Source organism: Elephantulus edwardii, unplaced genomic scaffold, assembly GCF_000299155.1.
Source record: "Elephantulus edwardii isolate Elephantulus edwardi_28Jun2011 unplaced genomic scaffold, EleEdw1.0 scaffold00096, whole genome shotgun sequence".
Taxonomy (NCBI): domain Eukaryota; kingdom Metazoa; phylum Chordata; class Mammalia; order Macroscelidea; family Macroscelididae; genus Elephantulus; species Elephantulus edwardii.
The window spans coordinates 11,503,049-11,520,263 of NW_006399846.1; the positions used below are offsets into that span (position 1 = coordinate 11,503,049).

Below are 17,215 nucleotides of genomic sequence, written 5' to 3' on the forward strand. Positions count from 1 at the left end.
AGTTATGGTCTCTTTGGGGTATATTCCCATTGGTGGATTTGCTGGGTCAAATGGTATCTCTGTTTGCAACTTTTTGAGAAAGCGTCACACCGCTTCCCAGAGTGGTTGCACCATTTTACACTTTCACCAACAGTGAATAAGGGTTCCAGTTTCTCCACAAACTCGCCAGCATTTGTTGCTTGCTGTTCTATTAAATTTTGCTATTCTTACTGGGGTGAGATGATATGTCATAGTTGTTTTCCCTTTTCATCTATTAAAGGAGCTTTGGTGGCATCATGCTTTATGTGTTGTACTGCCAAATGGAAAGTCAGTGGTTTGAATCCACAAGCTGCTCCACTTCCGATGTTTAAAAACCCAACATCAAAACCCAACAGAGGGTCACTAAAACCTTCTGTATGTCACACAGGGAGCTCTGGTAGCCTAGTTCTTAGGGAGCTGTGCTGCTAACCCAACAGCCGTGTCTCTCTGGCAGTTCGGATCCACAAGCGACTCCGTGAGAAAAATGTAGGCAGTCTCCTCCAATGGATTTATGGCCTCAGAGACTCACTGGTCAGTTATGAGTTAATTACAACTTGACAGCAGTGTGAGAGAGAAATATGCCACGTACAGCGTTAAATGTGATGAATGAGCCACAGCCTTTAGGAGCAGTCAGCTGAACAGGAAATGATAATGCATAACTGTAATAGGGAATGCTTGGGTACTGTGGAATCACTGAGAAGGGGCATCCGTGTGGCCTTGAGAGGGCAAGAAAAGCTTCTAGAGAGAAAGAAAGAACAACAAAAACAAGTTCTAGAGCAAGAGAAAGAGTAATTGAGGCTGTGGATACAGAGTGATGAGACTAGAACAACAGGAGTGGAGGCAAAGGCAACAGCTAGTTTAAGAGCCCAAAGAAATATATGAGCTACTGAGGCCCAGAGTAGTTAAGCAACTAGCTCAAGGTCCCAGAGTTCATTGAGAGAAGAGACAGGAGAAAATAGAGCTCAGTCTCTTATGAATGTACATTGTGGGGGGTTTTATTAATTTTTAATGATTTTTTAATGCAACATATATAATTTTTACAGCATTCTCTTTCCATTTAATTTCCCCCCCGTTCATTCATTATTGTACACTTTCCTCCCTGTCCACCCCTCCCCCAGTTCGTTTTTCTCTTTGAAGAAAAAAAAATTCTTTCGTTGTTATACAATCTCCCCAGTCCACTTTAATAAGCATTTCTTTTTCTGTAATCGTGTTATGAAAATACCTAATTGTATATTCCTTTTAAACCATTCTCTCCCTCATCTGTTTCAATGCAGTGTACATTATTTAACCCCTCTTTTCTTAGGTTTCCCCCAATCCCATATCAATCCTGTTTTTCAACAGTGGCACTATGCAGTATTTGTCCTTTTGTGACTGAGATATTTCACTCAGCATAATGCCCCCAAGATCATCCATTTGTATAATATTTCATGAGTTCCTTGTTTTTCACTGAAGCATAGTATTCCATTATGTGCATATTCCACAGCTTATCTATCCATTCATTTGTTGATGGGCACTTGGGTTGTTTCCAGCTCTTTGCTATTGTGAACACCACAGGAATAAACATGGGTGTGCACATATCTGTTTGGGTGGAAGTTTTGGTTTCTTTAGGGTATAATCCTAGTAGTGGAATTACTGGGTCAAATGGTATTTCTATTTCCACCTTTTTGAGAAGGCACCATACTGCCTTCCATAGTGGTTGCACCATTTTACACTTCTACCAACAGCGAATAAGGGTTCCAGTTTCTCCACAACCTCCCCAGCATGTGCTGTTTGCGGCTTTGTTGAATTTTGCTATTCTTACTGGAGTGAGATGATATCTCATATTTGTTTTTATTTGCCTCTCTCTTAGAGCTAGGGATTTTGAACATTTCTTCATGTGCTTGTTGGCCATTTTAATATCTTTGGTTAAGTGTCTGGTCATATCCTGTGCCCATTTTTCAATTTTATTGTTTACCTTTATCTTGTTGTAGTGCTCAAATATTTTATAAATTCTAGATATAAGTCCCTTATCTGACATGTCATTACCAAATACTTTTTCCCAGTCTTCGGCTTCCCTTTTTACCCTGTTGGAGAAGGTTTTGGATGTGCATAGGGACTTGATTCTTAGAAGGTTCCATTCATCTATTTTATCTTTTCCTGGTTGTAGATTTTTCAGGGTGCTTGGAAGACTGTTTATGTTGTGGATTAGGACTTCTAGAGTTCTCCCAAGCTTTTCTTTAATGACGTTTATAGTCCTTGGTTTTAGTCCTAGGTCCATGATCCACCTAGAGTTGGTTTTTGTGTATGGAGTGAGGTATGGATCTTGCTTGAGTCTTCTGCAGACAGTTTTCCAATTTTGCCAACACCATTTGTTAAAAAGGCTGTCGTTTCCCCACTTAACTGATTTCATCTCCTTGTCAAAATCAGTTGACCATAGATAAATGGGCTGATTTCCAGGTTCTCAATTCTATTCCATTGATCTATGTGTCTGTCATTGTACCAGTACCATGCTGTCTTAACCACCACGGCAGTGTAGTAGGATTTGAAATCGGAGTGAGATGCCTCCTACCATTCTTCTATTTTTAAGGAGTGCTTTGCTTATTTTGGGGCTTCCTTCCATTCCAAATGAAACTAGAGATTGCCTTTTCCATCTCGTTGAAGAATGGGCTTGGTATTTGCATTCGGATTGCATTGAACGTGTAAATTGCCCTTGGTTGTATTATCATTTTTACAATATTGAGTCTTACTATCCATGATCAAGGTATATTCTTTCATTTCTCCAGGTTTCTCTTTGTTTCTTGTAATAATTTTTTGTAATTTTCTTTTAATAGATCCTTTGTGCTTCTGGTTAGATTTACTCCCAAGTATTTAATCTTGCAATTAGCTATTGTGAAGGGTATTGTTTTTCTTAGCTTCAGCTCTGTATTCTCTTTGTCACTGTAGAGAAATCCAACTGATTTTTGTATGTTGATCTTGTATCCTGCCACTTTGCTGAACTGGTCAACTATGTCCAGTAGTTTTCTTGCTGAGTCTTTAGGGTTTTCTAAGTATACTATCATATAATCTGCATAGAGAGATAATTTTACCTCGTCTGCTAATTTGGATACCTCTTATTTCCTTCTCTTATTGCTATCGCTAAGACTTCCAATACAATATTGAATGAGAGAGGTGATAGTGGGCATCCTTGCCTACTTCCTGTTCTCAAAGGGAATGCCTTTAATCTCTCTCCATTGAGAACAATGTTGGTTCTCGGGTTTGCATATATACTTTTTACTATGTTGGAGAAATTACCCTCTGATCCTATTTTGTGTTTTAATAAGGAAAGGGTATTGGATTTTGTCAAAGGCCTTTTCTGCATCAATTGATAAGATCATGTGGTTTTTGTTCTTTGTTTTGTTTATATGATGAAATACATTGATTGTTTTTCTTATGTTGAACCATCCTTGCATAACTGTTATGAATCCCACTTGGTCATGATGAATTATTTTTTTATATATCATTGGATTATATTGGCTAGGATTTTTTTAGGATTTTTGCATCTATGTTCATGAGAGATATTGGCCTATAGTTTTCTATTTTGATGGTGTCTTTACCTGGCTTTGGTATCAAGGATATATTTGCTTCATAGAATGAGTCTGGGAGAATTCTATCTTTTTCTGTTTTCTGAAATAGCTTATGTAGAATTGATGACAGTTCTTTGCTGAATTGCTGACAAAATTCACTTGTAAAACCATCTGGTCCGGGGCTTTTTTTGATTGGAAGTTGTTTTATTATTTTTTCAATTTCCTCTTTTGTAATGGGTCTATTCAGGTGTTCAGTTTTGGTTGGTGTCAGTTTAGGTAGGTTGTGCAATTCTAAGTATTTGTTTCCTCTAGGTTTTCATATTTGTTTGGGTATAGTTTTTCATAATATTCTATGGTTAGCCTTTTTATTTTAGTTGATTCTGTTGTGACATTGCCCATTTCATCTCTTATTTGCATTATTTGTTTCTTTTTTTTTTGTTAGTTTTGCTAGTGGTTTGTCGATTTTATTGATCTTTTCAAAGAACCAACTCCTAGTTTTGTTGATTGTTTCAATTTTTTTTTTCATTTTTCTATTTCATTTATTTCTGCTCTGATTTTTATAATTTCAGATTTTTTAGAGGGTGTCAGGTTTTCTTGCTGTTCTTTTTCCATTTCTTGGAGATGTTGGGTTAGAGAGTCAATGGTCAATTTTTACTGCCTTTTGATGTGTTTGCTTATTGCTATAAATTGACCTCTGTTTTTGTTATTTCCCAGAGGTTTTGGTAAGTGAATCTTCATTGTCATTTGTTTCAAGAAACTTTTTTATTTCATTTTTTATTTCTTCTAATATCCATTCATGTTCAAACAAGGTGTTGTTCAGCTTCCAAATGTATGGGTTTTTTTCTCTTGTTATTAATTTCAAATTTTGTAGCATTATAGTCTAAGAAGATGTTTTGTATTATTTCTGTGTTTTTTAATTTGTTGATGCTTGCTTTGTGACCTAAAATGTGATCTATTCTAGAGAACATTCCATACACATTGGAGAAGAAGGTATACTGTGCTTTTCTGGGTGCATTAGCCTATAAATATCTGTGAGATTGAATTTTTATTGTGTGGTTTAATTCTTCAGTATCTTTGTTGAGTTTCTTTCTGGTAGTTCTATCTTTTCTTGAGAGTGATATATTGAAGTCTCCAACTATTATAGTAGTTTTGTCTATTTCCTTTTTCAGTTTTGTTAACATTTGTTTTATATATTTTGTAGGTCTTTCATTTGGTGCATAGATATTTATTATTGTTATGTCCTCTTTTTCTATTGACCCTTTAAGCATTATATAGTGACCTTCCTTGTCCTTGCATTGAAATTTATTTTATCAGAGATTAATATTACTACTCCTGCTTTTTTTCTGGTTGTTGTTTACTTGGTATATTTTCCCCACTCTTTTATTTTTAGTCTTTATCTTCATTTTTCAGGTGTCTCTTGTAGACAACATATTGATGGATTTTGGGTTTTTATCCAATCTTCTACTGTTTTTTCTTCAGTAGTGCATTTAAACCACTCACATTCAATGTGATTATTGAGAGGTAAGGTTTTATTTCTATCATTTTGTTGAGTTCTTTTTGGTGTTGTTACTAGTTACTTTGGTCCATCTGGCCTTCTGTGGCACCTCTGTAAGAAGAATGTCTCTTAGTGTTTCCTGCAATGCTGGTCTTGTTTTTACAAACTCCCTTAGGTTTTGTTTTTTCTGGGAATATCTTGATCTCTCCTTCATATTTGATGGGTAGTTTTTTCTGGGTACAGTATTCTTGGTTGACAGTTGTGTTCTTTGAGTGTTCAATATGTCATTCCACTATCTTCTTGCTCACGTGGTCTGCTGAGAAAATGGCACTTAATCTTATCTGCTCTCCATTATAGGTTCCTTTCTGGTTCGTCCTTGCTGCTTTCAGAATTCTCTCCTTATCTTTGGTTCTGGCACATTTTACTATTATATGCCTTCGTGTTTTTCTTTTGGGGTCTATTCCATATGGTGTTTGCTCAGCTTCTTGAATATATATTCTCTCATTCTTCATTATGCCTGGGAAGTTTTCTTCAAGTAATTCTTCCACAACTTTTTCAGTGCCTCTACTTCCTTCTTACTGTTCTGTTATTTCTCCTGATGGTGTCCCACATTATCCCTGGGCTTTCTTCTTTTTCCTTCTTTTTTGATTCTGCTCTTTGTTCTAGCAGATCAGTGGTGACAATTCTATCTTCTATTTCACTGGTATTGTGTTCCATCTCTTCAGCTCTGTTCATGTGTCCCTCCATCACGCTGACAGTATCTGAAACTTTGGACCTCATATTTTGGATTGTGGTTTCTTGTTTTTCCAGTGCCTCTAATGCCCCATTAATTTTATCTAAATCTTTTTTAAAGCTCCTCATGATTTTTGCTTGTAGTGTTCTGTAATTCTTCAAGTTTGTTTTTCACCCATAGAAAATATTCAATCATTGTTCTTTTAAATTCTGTGTCAGAAAGTTCCATCAGACTGGCTTCAGGAAATCCACTGTGACTTTATCACTTTTTTAGAGTGATATCTTGCTTTGGGCTTGTGTGGGAAGTGAGGTATCCTGTTTCTTTTGGGACATTGCTGTGGTAGAGTTTTTCATGGCTGTGGCCATAGCTGGTTCTTGATCTGACGTCACTACTCCAGAAGAAGGCTGGGTGGGGGCGCACACACAGACACATGCAGGGGCAGAGGGGGAGACATGCACACAGACACACACGGTAGGGAGATATATGCAGGGGGGACCTGAATGGAAACCAAAAAGCCTTGGTTTTCTCCTTTAGAACTGGGTCTGACACCCCAGTCAAGCTCCAGTGCTGTTTAAGGTGATGGGGTCCCACAATCAGTCCAGCAATCAGCTGTGATCCCCTAAGTACCTCACTCAAATTCTTGCTGTCCTGCTTGCTCCCCACCATAGCTCACTGCACCCCACCAAGGCACACTGCACCCCACCGAGGTTAACTGCACCCCAGAGGCTTGCTGCACCCTGCCAACACTTGCTGCTCCCATGGCTCTCAAATGTGTATGTTGTATTTTTAACAACCTCAATCCTCTTTGCCCTCTTGCTTCCACCCATAGTCTATTATCTTGCCTAGAGAGATACATGAGCCAGAGGAGGTAATCTGTTCACAAAGATGGACTCACCACTCAGCAACAGGGCCCTAATCACACACTCTATCCAGCCTCGCCTGTCCTGCCCACTCCTACTGGCCTCCTGTGCAAACCTGTCTAGCAAAATTATGGCTACTATTAAAAAATAAAAATTCCACAGTACCAATCAGAATCCTGCATATTCCACCCAGCCACTCACTCCTTATTCCACTCAGCCAATCATAATTATGCTAATTCTCCTGTCCTTAACACCAAGCCATAGCTCAAGTTGTCTTTGATGCTACTAACTAGATACTCTTTAATTGAACTGTAATCTTTTACGGGGCAGACAAGGATCATATTCTTCTTCTTAGCATCTCATTTTCTTATATACCTGTTTATTCAAATGAGTTTATTCCGTGATCTCTGACTATGTCCACAACACTCTGCTAGATTCTGGAGAAGGAGAAGAAGTGCCTCCTGTCTTACAAGAGCACATGTGGAATTGAGGGGAAGGAGTCTCTTACCTGAGTCAAATAACCCTTAACTACTCTATAGAATTTAAAACATTGTCATCCAGCCACAGCCTGAGAAATCTGGTATCAGCGTCCAAGTCCTTCAAAAGCAGAACCATCTATATGTTTAACAGCATTAATTGTTAACTAAGACACAGTTTTCCCTTCCTGTGGCTTTCCTGTATTGGTATACATCCAATCTTCTTTTTATTTCTTTTTTTTTACATGCCAGTCCTTTAATATTTTAAATGTGTTTCTTTATCTACTGTTTCTTCACATGACCCCAACCTACCAGGTTTTCCTTCTTCAGGGATCCAAGGACTTTCATGTTCATGACTAACTGCAGCCCCTACAACTGAACAGATGCTTCAGGCAGATTCTGACTACCAGGAAACAGTGTGGAGATCATGGCCACCTGTTCCCATATTCCAGGGATGATAGATAGATGATAGATAGATAGATAGATAGATAGATAGATAGATAGATAGATAGATAATAGACAGTCTGCCAACTAATCATGCCATGAGTTGACTCTTATTCGTGATGACAACCTAATGTATGACAGAACCAAAATACTGCTTGCTCCCTCATAATCCTCAAGTTCTCTAACACATTCACACCCGCCATTTGAGGCTATTGAGTCAATATCTTGCATCAAAGATCTTTCTCATCCTCACTGGGCCGCTACATCACCAAAAAAGGATGTCTGTCTCCAGAAAATGATCCCTCCTAATGTCATGTCCAAGTTAACACCTAACTGTGCTCATACAAAACCTATACTTGGAGCAGGAAGCAGTCATCAGAATAGAGCAAGGAAACACTGCATCCTTCAGGATCAGGAAAGAAGTGCATCAGGGATGCATCCTGTCTCCATACCTTTTCAATCTATATGTGGAATAGATAATTTTGGAGGCTGGGCTTTATAAGGAAGAATATGGCATCAGGATTGGAGGAAGACTCATCAACAACCTGTGCTATTCAGATGACACAATCTTACTTGGTGAAACTGAGGAGGAAAGGACCTGAAGTGTTTGCTGCAGAAGGTCAAGGATTGCTGCCTCCAACATGGTTTGAAGCTCAACATCAAGAAAACAAAGATTCTCACCACTGGACCAATTGGCAGCACCATTATAGATGAAGAAGATAGTGAGGTTGTTAACAATTTAATCTTGCTTGGTTCCACACTCATCATTCTGGGCACCAGCAGTTAGGAAATCATAAGATGGACTGTATTGGCTAAATCTGTCAGGGACCTCTCTAGAATACTGAAGAGTAATGATGTCAGTTTAGAAACTAAGGTATACCTGATCCAAGACATGGTATTCACAATTACTTGCTATGCTTCAGAGAGCTGGACAGTGACTAGGGATGATAGAAGAATCAATGCCTTTGAGCTGTGGTGCTGGAGAAGAGTGTTGAACATACCATGGACTGCCAAGATAACAAATAGATATATCCTAGAGCAGATAAAACCAACATGTTCCCCGGAGGCAAGGATTTTGAAGCTCTGTCTCACATAATTTGGGCATGTTGATAGGAGGGACCAATCATTGGAGAAGGATATCATGCTTGGAAGGGTAAAGGAATGGCAGCAGAGCAAGACCCTGGATGAGATGGATTGACACAGTATCTGGGATAATGCAAAGAGGTGTGTTGGAGACAGTGAGACTGGCTTAGGATAGGACAGGGTTCAGAGCTATTGTCTATAGGGTGGTTATGAGTTGCAAGCAATTCAAGGGCACATAAAAACAACAACAACAATGACATGTCCAAAGCAAGCAAATTGGACCACATTCTGTATGACTGATAGAATTTTCATTTGCCAGTTTTCAAAAGATCACCAAGCCTACATTCCCAGGCTGTCTTACTGAGACTCCACAGAATCATTGATACCATGAGAGACCCTGCTCGCATTTGAAATGCTAGTGGCATAGTGTCCAGCATCATAACAACATACAAGCCACCATCTTATAACAAACTGATGGACAGATGGTAGAGGAGCTTCAGCCAACCTCTGGGAAGGCCACCAAAGGATTTGTTCAGGTGCTTCACTGCTGCTGCTCTTCAGCTTACAGACAACTGAAATTCTAAGATCTTTCTCCCAAAGCCAGGTCATTTCTTACCTAGTACCATGAGCTTTCTGGTGCTAAATACAAAACTTTAGCTTTCCCACTGTTACATTTAATTTCCCCCCCCCCACACTCAAACATTATTTCTAGCCTAGCAATATTCCTTTAAAATATATCTTGGAAACAATTAGAAACCTAAGTTCTTTATAAACTTTCATTAAAATCTCAATTAAAAATAGTAAAAAAAAATAAAGAAATAGAAAATAACTAGTAAAATGTGTATGAGGTTCCAAGAATGGAAAAGTGGGAGCAGAGAGGTGAAGATGTGCAGGGAGGAAATCATAGGGTCATAAAATGTGGTAGGTAAATGGAGGGGGTGTAAAGGAAGTAGGCAAGATTCAATGGGGATTTGGAAAGATAGGGTAATTGTGGACATAGTTCAATGGTGATTAATTTTATAAAACAAAATGGATGGGAATGATTTTATGAAACACAATGTGAATGAAAATGTAAAACATTGTATATGGGCTTTGAAAACAAGCAAATATAGAATAAAAATTTAAAAACAATTAAAAAAATCTTGTATTCTATTATAAAGGTATTAGTTATCTGCCTTTCAGCTTTGTTTCATTAGAAAATTTGGTACCTGCAACACTGCTCCATCAATATGGTTTAATTGGGCAGGACCAAGGCCAGCGCTCCACACAGCTTCCCTCTAATTGGCCCTAATAGAAAAAGCTATGTTCTTAAGTAACTGAGAACAATTCACCTATCTATACTGTCATCTAATCCATAGTTTCCATCAAACCCACATGATTATCATGTGAAATTCTGTCAGATACTTCCCTGCTAGCCAGAAGCCTTGCCCTACAGCTGTCAAGAGTAACGGCTTAGCGTTGGTGTCAGAAGAAAGAAATGTGGTTAGTTTGGCTTGACTTTGTTTTAGCAATCTTTTTACCAGCTTTTCTTTCCAAGATTCACTTTGTCCATTGCACTAAGGAATAGGTTTTTTTAGAACCCACACATTCTAGAACAAGAAAGGACCTTGGAAGCAATTAAAATTCTATTCCTAATTTCACTGATGAGGAAACCACTGCCCAGAGTGCTTAACCGACCTCCCTTAAGTCACAGAGTTAATTAAAGGAAGAACAAGAATCAGATCCCATTCTATGTTTCCAAGTTCAATATTCTTTCTCAACAGTAGCACATCATAACCTCTCTCTTTCTCTCTCATACACACACAGGGACACACACACACACACACACACACACACACACACACACACTTTCTTTCCTCAAGGTTTCTTCATTATCCACTAAGCCAAACTCTCATTTTCTCTTTTCCCCTCTCATGTTAATGAGGTTCCCACAACTGACGCTTTGTCCCCTCCTGCTTTATATAGAAGATGAGAGTGTGGGACTCCTGGATGGGAGTTAAGGACCCATTGTAGGGGAGATTTGCCTCTCCACCCCAATCTGAGTTAATCTTAGGATTCTAAATCTACTTAGAAGAAACCATATTTCTTGGACTTCACCTGATCCTGTGTGTGCATAGGCGTGAGGCTTGCACCTTGGGAGGGCCATAAGCTATCTCTTCTGTGCATTGAGCAGAGGTGCAGACTTCCCAGGAATCAATGAGTGATATACATAATGGTTTGTGGGGCAGAACCCCTGGCCACACAGTGCAAGGGCTGACAGTGCTGAAGTACATCCCTGCCATGGGAGTTAGGCAGTGCCCCCTGGCTGGGTGCCTGAGGAACTGACTCAATTTTAAGAACTAGTGGCAAAGAGATGTGCCTACAGCAGGAGTGGGCCCAGATGGGGATATCCCCAGTACCCTGGACAGCTCCCAAGGCAGGCCCCTTCACCACCCTCCCCGCCCCCCTGGGAGGCCCTGGGTACCTGTTTATTCTTTAGGTCAAGGGAGAGTTCGTAATCGGAGGCAGCAGGGGTGTGGGAGCAGAGCGCCGACGCCAGGGCAGGCTGCTGCTGGCTGGGGGAGGCCGCACGGTGGGGGCCAGCCCGCGGGGAGGCACCCCCCGCCCCTGGCTGCTCCTCCTCCTCCTGCAGCTCCTGGGCTTGAGCCTTCGGGGCATGGGCACTGGGTCTGCCGGCTGCCACCGCCGCCGCTGCCACCACGGAGTCCTCCATGCCCCCACCGGCCTGGGCGCAGGAGCCGTCACTGTGAACAAAAGGCAACGGTGCTCGGTTGGGGGACGGGGGAGGGGTGCATGTGGGTGTAGGGGTTGGGGGGATGGGAGACTGATGCTCTGTGGTTTGGCCTTACTAGAATGCACCTCTCTAGTGATGGGGGCTGGTGGAGTGTCTCCTGCATTCCTCTTCATGGAGAGGCTGTCTTGGCTGAGGAGAACCTGGCACTAGGGATTGAGGCAAAAAGAACCTGAACTTCCAGGAAGGCATTCCAAGTAGAAGGAAGAAGCCTATGGCCAGAACTCCAGGGCCTTTGCTTAGGAGCAGCATAGACCCTCTGTATTCAATCCTAGGTTCTCCCTCTTGATAACTGTATGACATGAACAGTTTATGTAACCTCACTGTGCTTCTGTTTCCCCGTCTATAAAAATGGACTTTAACTAGTACCTAACTCATAGAATGTTCAAATGCTTAAGGTCCGTAAAATAGTCCCTGGATCACGTTTATTGCTATATGGTAATACTTATATTTTATATCATACTGGTATTTATAATTATAGTGGTAATGATTGTAATTATCAGTGGTCTGGCTGCCTGGTTGGTAGTTTATTTAGTAGCTGAAAAGAAGCTGATCCACAGTGAGCTGACTTTTTCTACAGATCAGCCTGACTTGAGGACAAGCTTTTCTAAGATGATGGGTTTTTTAGGGGCTGGATTTACAGAGAAGAGGGTGCTTGTCCTGTACAGCTTAAACAAGCATCCATTCTTCCCCAGGCCCTCCTTTCCTCATACAGAATCACCAGCAGGGTGAGCCCTGGCTGCTGCCCACCGTCTTTCCTAGGAAAATGCCTCACTTGCTAGAGACCCTGTACTCCAGCCTGCCCAGAGGAGTGAGTTCACTTAAGTTGCTCCCCTTCCCAGCCAGCCCTCCATTCCTTGAAGGCCTAGTGCCACACCTCCTCTTCCATGAAGCCTCCCAGAATGACTCCAGTATTCACTGATCCTAACAACTTTTTTAGGGCGTCACTGTCTATTTCATGGAGGAGGTCAACCATTGTGGCTAATAACATGGGCTCAAATCCAGCTCTACCACTGTGTAGCCTTGGTCAAGCTGCTTTTTCTCTGACCTTTGAGTTTCTTGTCTATCTAATGACAATACTGATACTTTCATTATATAGTTATGGTGAGGGATAAAGGAGTTCGCATAGGTGAGGCATTCAGCACATTATCTGGCAGAGTGAAATGCCCAATACACATTAGCTTTTACTTCTACTATTTTATCCTCTCCCAGAGGCCAGAGCCTGTGGTCTGTTTGATTGTCCTCTCATCATTTAGTGTCAGCCACAGTGCTAGGCAAACAATGAGTGCTCAGTAAATACTTGCTGAGGGGTCAACTAAAGAGAAGTCAAGGCCCATGAGGACGGCCTTGATGATGAACAGTGATGGAGGATAAGGGCTAGATGGAGTCCTTAGTGCAACTATTCTAGTCTTCCACCCTTCACTTCATATATTTACAGAGCATTGGAGCCCACGGAAGTGGAGCAGACTTGTGCACGAGAGCTAGGCTTTATTTCTTTTGTGCAAGAGGCCTAGGATTGATATCTTCCAAAAACTGCCTCCCAGTAAGATGCCCAAGCCATACCATAGGAAGGACCTCTTCATACTGCTTCCACTCACTCCTGGAGTAAAGAGAAGCATTCCACTAGTGCCAGTGCTAGTAACCAGACAGGGTGAAGGGGCCCCTCTTCATTCTATCTCCATGTGTCTTATCCACACTCTCCCTTTTCCTCTCTCAAATAAAGAAAAGCTTGGTTGGTCCCAGCCAGAAGGTGCTTCGAACTCTCCAAGAAAACCCTCACTGTTACTTCATATTTCTTTCATCTACCATTTATTTTGTGACCATCAATCCAAATTGGATGGAGCTCTAATATCTTTCACATGTTTTTTATTAGTGCTGCCAGAAAGTTCATTTTAAATCTCACTTCCGTGTCTCTTATTATAATACATGTTCAAGCATCACTGAGGGCACACAGAAGTCCTTTCCTGTCACTAGCACAGTATGTCTTCAGAGATGGGAGGGCAGCATTAAGTCCACCTATCTCTTCTCCAGAATGGCAGTAGTACAGATACCCAGGGCCTCTTCACCCCAAAAGATTTTCAAGACTCATTGAGAATTAGTCATTACTCAGACTAACAAACAACTTTAATAATAGCTTTCTCTGATTGCTGGATGTGCTTGACAAGAGCATCAGGGGAGCAGAGGGTTGAAAGCAGGGCTTAAGCAGTGATAACGAGGGTCAGTGTGCAGATACGCCAGCTTCCTCGTCCGTCAAGTAAGAATTCTCAGGCACATTCTACACCATCTCCCAAATATCCCCAGCAAAATTGAGCACAGTTTCCCCAGGCAATGATGTGATCATTAATGAGCCCTGTATTGGCTTCTCTTTCTCTCCCATATATCACTTCCTCTCTTCTCTACAGGCACTTGGAGGGATGATTCTGCCCCAGACAAACTCCTTATATAAAATAATGTTTTTTAAAAAAACTCACAAAACAAATGCTTTCTTTTTTTGATGGGCCTTTCCTTGTGAGCCACCTCTCTGGGTGTAGATAAAGACTCTAAGCCTCTAAATAGGACCTAGGAGCTGGCGGCCCCTCACTACCATTCCCAGCATGCACGCGCACGTATGCGTGCACACACGTGCACATGCACTCATACACACTCATGTGCACACAGTATTTCTAACTAGATACATGGCTTTGGGAAAATTCTTGTTCTCTTCCTGGATCTTGGCTTCCTCACCTCTCACATGAGGGGGGCTTGTGCATTTCTAAGATCTTTTCTAGTTTGAATTGCAATCTAGAGACAAGTCCAACAAGAACCACCAGCAGTAACGTGATCTCAGGATCTCTGGCTTGTGGAACCAACTCTGCTTTGTCTGTCAGTATGCACAGGGACTTGAGAGGCTCTAGCCTTCTGGGGTTCATAAGGAAAAGGGATCGTGTCCTTTCACTCCCTTCCCAGACTTCTCTACAGATTCGTGTGTGGTAGAGGTGGCCATGGGACCCCAGGACTGCTCTCATCCATATCACATATGGATTTAATAGGGGAGAGCAAAGAGTATGGGCTTTGGTGTCAGACAAACCTGTGCTTTTGCTACACTATGTGAGCTTGGGTGAATTACCTAACCTCCTTGTGGCATGATCTTACCACGTGTAATATGGATATTAAGTAACTATTTTGCAAAATTGTACATTTTTTTAGCAAGGTTATTGATTGATTCTTTGATGTGAAGAATAAATGAAGTATGCACAAAACCTAGTGGCCAGAACACAGCAATGCTTAGTAAACAGTGACAGCAGTGATGGCTGTTTTCAAAGCTAGAACACCTTCTGGTACAGAATTTTGACAAAATTCCCAGAAAAAAAAAGCATGGAGAAGTCGAAAGTGGAAAAGGCTCTCAATATTTAGACTTCCTCTCAGTCTTCACAGAAGAAAATCATTGAGGCTTCCCATTACAGCTATGACCTTTTCCGACCTTCCAGGATAACTCTTAGGATCTCTAGAGAGAAGAGTGGATCTGGACTGGCTTCCTTGAAGCTTTCTCCCACCCCATCCACTGGAGCAACCGCAGAGTGATGGGGTCCTGGAGGTGGGTGCCACCAAGTCATGGCATCATGATCTCTGAAGAATCTGTGTGCACCGTAACCTACAAGAAGGCCCCTTGACTGTATCTATCACAATGTGGAGCATTTCCTCATTGGGCATTTCCCAGTGCCCATTATGTATTTTGGCGGCCTACTAATTGCAGGTGTTTCAAATCCACAAGCTGCTCCAAGAGTGAAAGATGAACAGTGTCCTCCTTTGAGATTTACAGCTTCTGGGAACCCACTGAAGTGTCAGCTATGAGTCAGCTCTGATGAAAGCAGAGAGGCATGAGTGCTCAGACCTCTGTTTGGTGACTGACCATCAAGAGGATGCTCCCATTCTATTAATTTTCCCCCTTGCTGTATGTCATCTATATACATGATCCAAGGAGAGGGGTCAGAATCTTCATTTTAGGATGTCATAGCTGGAAAGACCATCTGTTTCAACTTGGAGACCATCTAATTCAACCCACAATTTCTTATGAAACTGAAAGCCCTTTGTTCCAGTGCTCAGAGCATCACTTTTCCCGGCTGACCTCACATTATAAAGATGCCATCCCTAGTGGGTTATATTTCAGGCAACTTGATGGACAATCTCCTCCCGTGGGATTTACTGTCTCTGAAAACCTGCTGGAGGGTCAGCTATAAGTCAGTTCTGACTGTTGTTGCTATTGTGTACTGTAGAGTTGGAACCGACAAAAAAGGTGCACATGACATAGTCTGGTATGGGATAGAGTGACATCAACAAATAATTAGAGTACAAAGTAGTGCTTGCTGAAATAGAGACAAGTGTCAAGAATTCTTAGTGTGCATAAGAGAGTGGCCTAGAAGAATTGGAAGAATTGACAAGGCAAGAGAAAAGAGTAGATGGAAGGGCAGGTGGCATGGACAAAAGAAGGCATGTCAGGTAAAACAACTTGCGTGTAGAAGTAGTGGCACGAGAATAGTTTTGGAGAGAGTTTCTGTGTAGACAAAGTAGAGGTCACCAGAGGAGGAAGAGGCTTGAAAGGGAGAGTGGGGTGAGTTGTGAGGGATCATGAATGCTGCATTGTAGGTTATATTCCACCAATAATGAGGAGTTACTGGTGCAGAAGATTGGCATTAAACATCTTCATTTTTGGAAGGAGATTCTGATGGAGCAGATAAAAGATAGGCTTAGAGTGATCACTGGAACCCTAGAGAGGCACATATGTGGGTACCCAGCATTCTTCTGAGCACAAGCCAGCTTCCCACATGAGTGATGCCCTCTGATATGATGTTCAGTCTCAGTACACGAGTAATTCTGGTCTTGGGTACATGTGTCTTGCTGAGCAACTACTTTCTTCTCAATTTCTCAAAGCCTTTCACTTTCTATCGTATCTAAGGTTATTATGGATGTAATTACCTCCACTGATGCCTGGGGTTCCTGAATATATCTATATCTATATCTATATCTGTATCTATCTCTATCTCTATCTCTATCTATATCTATATCTAATGTCATGTGGACCCAACCAAATCCTCTTTTTGTGCTGCTCCTATTATATTTTTTTTTTCCATCTGGGTGCCCTGACCAGTGAATACTCTTGTGAACAGCATCTTTGGTACTCCAGCAGTGACCCTAAGTTTCTCCAGGAATCACTAGTGTTTCCAGTCAAGGAATTTGTTCTTGATTGGATATGGGGCCCAAGAGAGATCAGATGACCAGCATCACCATATAAGAGCTCAGCAGAGGAACCTGTAGTTTATCAAAATAGGCTGTTTATCAAAATAGGTTGGTTCATGTTATCGTTTTGTGCCATCGATCTGGAACTGACTGAGAGATGAGCCTCCAGTAGGTTTCAAAGGTTATAAATTGGACAGGAGATAGGCCATCTCTCTCCCACGGAACAACTGGTGTTATTTGAACAACTCACCTTTGGGATGGCAGTACAACTCCTTACCACTAGGCCACCAGAGCTCCCTTAGGTCAGCTCATAAGACATGCTTAATAAATGTTAAGTTAGTGGGGAGAATGGATAAAAATGGATATAATTTAATCTACCACTTAGGGAGCTCTGATGGCCAATGATAAGAAGCTGCACTGCAATCCACAAAGTACGCAGTTCAAATCCACCAGGTTGTTGTTGTTATGTGCTGTCGAGTCATTTGCGACTCATAGCGACCCTATGTACAACAGCCCTACACCCTGCTCTATCCTGGGCCAATCGCACTGCCTCTGACAC

The 17,215-nt window shown here is 41.4% G+C and overlaps 1 protein-coding gene across 1 annotated transcript in view; it reads right to left on the reverse strand.

The window, feature by feature from the left end:
- The window catches only part of IQSEC3 (IQ motif and Sec7 domain 3), a 170,443-nt gene that overhangs the window by 60,438 nt on the left and 92,790 nt on the right, over nt 1–17,215 (reverse strand). The window contains exon 3 of the mRNA XM_006891331.1: nt 11,116–11,395. Within this exon, the coding sequence (XP_006891393.1) occupies nt 11,116–11,395 (280 nt within the window). The remainder of the gene's footprint in view (nt 1–11,115; nt 11,396–17,215) is intronic.